At 45.1% G+C, this 7,850-nt stretch overlaps 1 protein-coding gene across 1 annotated transcript; it reads right to left on the reverse strand.

The window, feature by feature from the left end:
- Window positions 1–3,180: 3,180 nt before the first annotated feature.
- Window positions 3,181–4,617, reverse strand: LOC137364610 (probable G-protein coupled receptor 139). Its single transcript, XM_068027703.1, has 2 exons — window positions 4,599–4,617; window positions 3,181–4,091 (listed from the first exon to the last, which is right to left on the reverse strand). Exons 1-2 carry the CDS (start codon window positions 4,615–4,617, stop codon window positions 3,181–3,183), a joined length of 930 nt encoding a protein of 309 aa, XP_067883804.1.
- Between the last annotated feature and the right edge of the window lie 3,233 nt (window positions 4,618–7,850).

Here is a 7,850-nt window from a genome sequence, read left to right on the forward strand (position 1 = left end):
CAGCCTTCTAAGTGGGAGATTTCAACAGCACCCCCACACTGATTGGGGTATCTTAGTACCAGACACAGATGCTGAACAACTTCTAGAGTAGGCCTAAAGAAACGACTTCACTCTAAGACGTGACCCCAGTCAATGGGATAATCATCATCCAGCCAGATAGAGTCGGAAATACTCTGTTAATTCCCTGAAAGATCACCCGCAACCATCACAGTGCCTAGCCCAGGGCGACTTTCCACATAATCAACACCGGCCATTGTTCATTTACATTGACCGTTGCACTCCAATCAGCAACAGTGCAAGGAAGATGTAATGGAAATTCCATAAAGCAGAATGGGAAAATGCAGCGAGTCCTTGGATGGCATCATTATAAATATAGCTATCAATAATATACCTATGGAAGAATTAGATACGGATTTCAGTGTTGCCATTCTCAAAGCTGCTTGCACAGCCATGCCTCGCAGTTACCCATCCATCCACCTTGCCTTGAAGCAGAGAGCGCAGCACTCCTCAAGGAATATAAATCATCTGGTAACCCTGATATAATAGACCACCTCATGGAGTCTCTCAATGCTGCACATCACGACAGATGGGAGGAAATGACAGCAGGGCTAACGTTCACTCCTTGTAGTGCTGGAGCCTGATTTGCCGCCTTGGAATAGCCCGAAAATCACCTGTTTTAGTCACCCCGAACCATGTTGCTAGTCATCTTTTCCATGTAACGATGTCACTATTGGTAATGAAAACAAAACACTTCAGCTATCATGAGCAGAGAAAAATCAACACCAAAACATGCAGAATATGCAGTCCTCACCTTTTCAAGAATACAGAACTGGAGAAAGCATTAAAGGGCCTGAAATATCGCAAAGCAGCGGGATATGACAACATTGCACCAGAGTTCTTGAAACGACTTGGCCATGTGCTCGTGTCCAGATGAACCAGTTCTACACATATGCCAAAATTCATGGCCGTTCCAAAATACAGAAGACGTCAGATCGTTAATGAAGAGAACACAAAGTTGATGGGCTGCTGCAGCACATGGTGTCCATATGTGATTCCCTCTAAAACCATATTCAGTGTATTCCACGTCCACAAAGCCAGTACAGTAAACATTTGTGTATAGACATGGATGGTCAGAGATTAAAGCATGTTCCCCGAACAATATACTTGAAAATGACTCTGGATTGGACTTTGTTCTTCCGTGAGCATCTGAAAAAAATGCAGCAAAGGTCAAAACAAGAAACAAACTATTCAGCAGAATTGGTGGATCGACGTGGGGCGCTGCTGCCTCAGCACTCCGCAACGCAGCTGCAAAGTACTATGCACCTGTCTGGCAAAGGTCACGACACACAAATTCAAATGATCATTAAATGTGAATACAGCAATGTGTATTATAAATGAACCCTCCACTCAACAGGCCTCCCCTGGCTTCCTGTTCTCACAAACATCACTCGCCCACACTTTCGCCGACTGAAGATCAGCCACTGGCTGGTTAAAATCAGCCGTGCTGCACATCAGTTACCACTCCATAATGACTTTTTGAATCCACTGACTGCCGCCATTTATCGTGGTGCCTCATATGGAGCAAAATTCCTGAGCAAGATCGACCAGCAGATATCCTGTGGATCAAGGAATGGTAAATATGGGAAATCACTGACAAGTTCCTTGTAACAAACTCTATCTGTCAAATGGCAGGCTTCCAACAACCACGGTGAAAGTAGATCTTGCGAAACTGGCTGAGCACAAGTCAGGGGCCCTTGCACAGCCTACCTCCACCGCTGAGGCCTCAGTACCAGGCAATGTCCATGTAAAAACAAGAGAGAATCCAACCATCACACCTTGACATTCTGCTTTTGTGTAAAAACGCGAGCAATGCTGCATATTGCCGAGACCCGTACCATCTACAGACTGAATGAGGTACTAATAACTTCAACATCAGAAAAAGAGGAGGTTATTGCTTAACTCTGCCATTTTCATTCGATAAATAAGAACAACAATTATCTTGTTGATTGTGCACATTGAATCCAATGTGCTTGGTGGTGGAGGGAATCAATGTTTTCCATCTACCCTCACATTTTCCATCATCCATATACCTCAGCTCATCCAACTGTCTGTGACCCAATATTCTAACTCAGAGCAGGTACAATTTATCCATTTCTTCATTGTTCACTGACCAGCATTACATCCTGATCCAAAAGCATCTCAATTTAGAATATTCATCTCTGCGTTGGAATATCTCCACGGCTTTACCATCCATCACCCTAATCTTTCCAACCTCTCAAACCCGTCCAGTCTCTACAATCCTCCAGCCCCTCAATACTGACCTTCCCACCCCTTGCAACGCCCCCATGTGTGTAACATCCTCCAGCCTATCTCTGTAACCTGCTCCAACCCGACCACCCACCATATCTCTGTTAACGACACCAGCCCTTACAACCATCCCAACTCTTCCTCCTTCTCGAACACTTCCAATCCTCCATTTCACAGAAACCTCGTCTGCTTCCTAAAACCCTCCATATCTCTGTAACGTCCTCCAGCCCCTACAACTCTCCCAGTCTCCACAAACTTCTCCAGGCCCTGAAACTCTCCTTACATTTGGAATCTCCTCCGATCCCTGCAACCCCCTAGAGCTCCTTGCTTCACTGATTCTAATAATTTGAGAATCCTCAAAGGGCACCCACCAACACCACCATCTACGTCATGGGGTGGGGATAATAAGACAGAGAGAGAGAGAGATGGCAATGACCAGCCCAGGGAATGGAAGGGAGATGCACTCAAGAAAGTGTCACCAAACATAAAACAATTAATAATCAACTTACACGGGAAGATTTCCAACATATTTTATTTTTAAGAAGCTTTTCCTTCTAAGTAGATGTGAGTAACTGCGAATAGAACCAGTGGAGTTGAAGGAGAGATTCTGTCTGCTGTTACCCCGGCTGTCTTGCCGGGGTCGGTCTGACTCTTGGTGGCCTGCCGCCACGATTTGAAGTTGTGTGTTGCAAACCCACCCGCGGTAGTCTATTTTCTGTCTGTCATTACTTGACTGTCACCTTGCAGCTCTTTGTCATGTGCGATTCCCCGTCGTTGTATTCGGGTTATAAAGCTGTTGGTCACATTTTGCCCCTCGGTGATCAACAGTACATCCGTAGAAGGGAATAAATGGGACCCGCTGCTGGGCTGCCCTCAGTTGCTTAGTTTATTCATTAATTGAATAATTGATGTAACTGGATATTTCACCATATTCCTAATCTGCTCCCTGAACTTGGACTGAGTCACTGCATAAATAAATGTATTTGTACAGCAACTGAATGCCCGCAGCATGTAGCTTAATCTTTGAAACATATATTCAGAATCGCTGTAATCCCGCGGTTCTGATCCTGTAATGATATAATAGAAGAAATGTATAACATACACCAACCAGAGGAGCATGAAGCTGCCTGATATGCTGAAAAGTAAAATAATCGATTTTCTTCTGCTCTCCATCTCTGGGTCACTGCAATTCTCTCCCTTGCTCCGACCCCTCAGTCCCTTACGGACTCGACTGGCCACTAAAATGTGTCTGACTGTCAGAGCGTTGAGCAAAAATATTAGAGCGAATGGGAGCAATGGGGTTAAAACCGTATCAAACCAGTCAAGTCCCACCCATCCAGGATCAGTATAATAGTTTGACTTTAAAGCACAGAACCATGGCATATTGTCAATTATCCATAAAGGTTCATATGCAAAGTAAAAGGGGACATTTTTTAAGCAAAGCAGAATCGAGGTTGTTGTTAGAACCACAACTGCAATTTTCTCGGTGCAATATTTTGTTTTCAGCTTCTGGCAACAAATGGCAATAAATCGAACAAAGGTGAAAGTAACTGTGAACCAGACAGAAACTTCAGTAGCTGCACAAAACATGACAACGATGACAATACATACAGGGGTGGTGACCAGGAAAGATCCCAGGAAATAATAAAATGCAACCCGCCACAGTAAGACCCCAGTGATAATGAAGAGTAGGTCCGTCGTTGCCATGGCCACCAGGTATCGAGTGGTGCAGGTGGAGAGGCCGCAATTTCCCTGGGAGAGGATCACAATCGCTAGTAAATTAACTGTAAGAGAGAGCAGGGAAAGGTGACTGGAAATTACTGATCAAACATTCTCTGCATCTGACAAAAACAGAAAGAGCAGGACATTAGCAACAAAAACAGGTGGGATTGAAACGAGTTATATGTCTTTTTTTTTAAATGTCAACACTAATCCCAATATAGCTCTTACCCGCCAACTTCCGGGTTTAATGGAGTCGGGACAGGGTACGGAAAGAGAACTGCTCCCAGGAGGAGGGTTGGCAATTTAAATATTTTCATGGTCCTGGAAGTCTCTGATGTAATCTGTTTTACACATGTAACTCTGGCCGCCAGGTTTCCCCGTTCATAACCCAAGCCACAGAGAAAGACACTCGAGATTAGCAATCAGAATCATCCGCCACTCTGTTATCAAGCTATTCGCTCTGAATTAGATAAGTCACAGCAGAGGTTGATGTGCAGGATAGACCCGTCCAACCGCAGGATTCAATAATCTGCGGGAATGGAGCCCAGCAAGGAATCAGACCCCACTACCTGGGACCGGACCTTCCATCGTATCTTGTACCAAACATTTCCCTCGCCCTATCTGGGCTCATTCCCCAGCATTGCAGACTCATCCTGGTGTTGAGGATCAGAAATTCCAACTCCATTGTTCCTACCCATACACGGACCATGCTGCACAATAGGTGACTCCTCTCTGGGCTGGGGAATTGGCAGCTTAGCGATTAGAAATTTCACCTCCTGCAGAGCTAGTGTTTGGCCATCCCCCAATGTAACACAATGAACCCCCAAACCGGTGGTAAGGATTTGACAGGGCTGGTCCTGAGGTCTGCTCCAGACTCCTTCATACCCAACCGGAAGCCAAGCCCATCAATCGTCTGATTTCACCACGGAGGATACCACAAGCATGAAAGAGGCATCTGTGGAGTTAGAAATCGGAAACTCCTGTTACCACATATCTCACACCCCTGCTGATATCCAGGCTTAACCATTGACGTGGAAACAAAACACTGAAACAACAGTAAAACTGATTAACTAGGAAAATACTGAAAACATTCACCACGCCTGGCAGTGCCTGTGGGGAAATAAACAGCGTTACCCATTCAACAGATCGGTTTTCCTCAGAAATGGAAGAAACTGGAGATAATCTGTTTGCAAGTAATTATACAGCCATTTAAAAGTGGTGTATGAGGGAAAGAAAGAGAAGTGGGAAATGTCTGCAAATGGGTGGAGGACAGGAGTGATTCATTGATAAAGGGATGATAGTGCACGGCAAATGGAACAATTAAAGAAACAGAGAATGGGTCCAGTTGTGGTGGGGCGGCAGGTGCGGGTAGATCCCAGTGGCGTGAATCAACCTGCCAGTTTTGTAACAGAAGGGGAAGTCCTTCCCAGCAACCCCACACAACCTGCAATTCCAGTGACTCGGGTGTCGCCATCCTTCATAACAGCACAAGCCATCTGAGAAAGTTTGAGGGATGGTTATCATTTAATCTCAGTGTTGGGTCTGAGAGGCAATAAAATGCCTAATCAGAAAATCTGGTGCAGTTCCTCGGTGAGATTCAGTAGACTATATCACGAGGTCGAGGATAGCAAGATCAGAACGGGAATGGAATGGAAAAATTTACATGATAAGCGTCTGGAAGCTCAGGGTCATGAATGTGGACTGAACAGAGATGTTCAGAAAAGTAATCACTCAATCTCCGTTTGCTTCTTTTCCGATGTACAGGGGATTCCTTTGAGAACACTGAATACTGTTTCTATGTTATAATAAGGGCAGGAAATCGCCTGGAAGAAGGGGCTGAGGCCTCAGACATCGGGACGGGAGGAGGTGAAAGGGCAGGTATTACATCCCCTGTGCTTGCAAGTAAGGGTGCCCTTATAAAGTGAGCGGATGTTGGGTGATTGAGAAGTCGACACGGGGTCGCAAAGATCTGGTGAAAAGGGAGGGGAGAAGCATATATGGTGTTGATGGACTGAGCTGGATGTGGCAGAAATGTTGGAGGATGAGGAGTTGAATGTGGACGCTTGATGGGTTGGAAGTTGAGGACAGGGAGAACCTTATCTTGTTTCGGGAAGGGAGGGGATGGACTGAAGGCAGTAACATGGGAAATGTGATGGACATGGTCCAGGGGCCTATTAAGCAGAGTGGAGGCGAATCCTTGGCTGAGGAAAAACGAAGTCATTTCAGGAGCACTGGTGTGAAAGTTAGCATCATTGGAGGAGATGGAGCAGAGAAGGAGAAACGGAGAGAATGGAACAGAGTCTTTGCAGAAAACAGAGCTGGAGTATGTATAATCAAGGTAGCTGTGGATGAGATTATAGTCCATATTTTTGGGCAGCCAATCCCCTGAAATGGATGTCGGGAAAGCGAGGAAGGGAAGGGCAGTGTCAGAGAGGGTACGTTTGAAGTGGAGGGACGGCTGGAAATTAGAAGCAGAGATAATGAAATGTTCTAGTTCAAGTAAAAAGAAGGTGAGAGCAACAGCACAGTAATCAAGCTATCCATCAGTATGTGTGAAGGAGAGGACTGGAGGAGGATTGGAACAAAGAATGGACCACGTATCCTTCATAAAAACAACACATCTAGGACCAGGACAGCTCCCATAGCGACACCATGTGATGGTGGAATTTGCCAAGGCTCGCACTCGAGGTCCAGACATCAATACTTTACAACACGGTCAGGATCAGCATCCTTTAAGGTTACCATACCCAGACTAGAACCAGTGATGAAGTGAGGAGATCGCGCGGGAATGACGAGATATTTAAACGAAACAAATCTGTTCCAAATGGGATCCTCGAAATGTGCTAGCAGAGGATGGTGGAGGAAACTGATGAGGAAACGGCCTTATTGTGTCTGTCACGACAGATCCCATCCATTGTGAGTTTAAGGACAGCCCAGGTTTACTGGATTTGAATCAGAGAGTGACATAGTCATAAATGTAAATGGACCTCTGCACAGCAGCTATGAGCTCAGCAGGAAGGAACTCTGGTGTGCAGTGGGATGGTTGGCGCAGATGTGGATCACTATTCAGAGCCTGTAGAATGGAAAAAGGTCTCTGAAGGGAGGAGACGAACATTCAAATAATAGTGAATAATTTCATTGTAAAACTTCAGGTTCGTTAACATAGAAATCGGGATCAAATGTGCAAAAGCAATCAAATAGAGGATAAACGCTCTGCTTTAGATGGATTTAAACCACCTACACTAACAAAGCTAGGGAAGATATTAGCAGAGTCAAAATTATCTGTTCATTAATAATTATCAGAATATGGAATAGAGCTAGAGAAATTCCGGACAGCTAATGTGATTCTTATATTTCGAACAGAAGATTGAACGATCCGAAGAAATCTCAACCAGTTTACATGTTTTTAATGGTAGTGAAGATAATGCAGTATTTATTTCCTGCTTTGGTGCAGTGCTTGGAGTTGTTTGATGAATACGGGGTAAGCTATTCTACTCATAATAAATAAGTCTGTAAAATTAAGGTATGGGAGGGCAGATCTTCCGAGTGGAATGTACAACCTGCAGCATGTGGGATGTCATGGACGCACCGCGGGTCTTAGATGAACACATCAGCAGGAAGCATCACCGGTTTCAGAAGCTGAAGCTCCAGTTTTCGGAACTCGAAGGAGACTGTAGTCACTGTTGTGCATCCACGAAACGAACGACTACTTGGATAGCAGGTCTAGGGAGGTGGTCTCAACGCAGGTCAGAAGTATGCAGTCAAATAGGGAATGAGTGACCGCCAGGTAGACTAAGAGGACCAGGCAGGTACTGCAGGAG

Source organism: Heterodontus francisci, unplaced genomic scaffold (genome assembly GCF_036365525.1).
Source record: "Heterodontus francisci isolate sHetFra1 unplaced genomic scaffold, sHetFra1.hap1 HAP1_SCAFFOLD_959, whole genome shotgun sequence".
Taxonomy (NCBI): Eukaryota; Metazoa; Chordata; class Chondrichthyes; order Heterodontiformes; family Heterodontidae; genus Heterodontus; species Heterodontus francisci.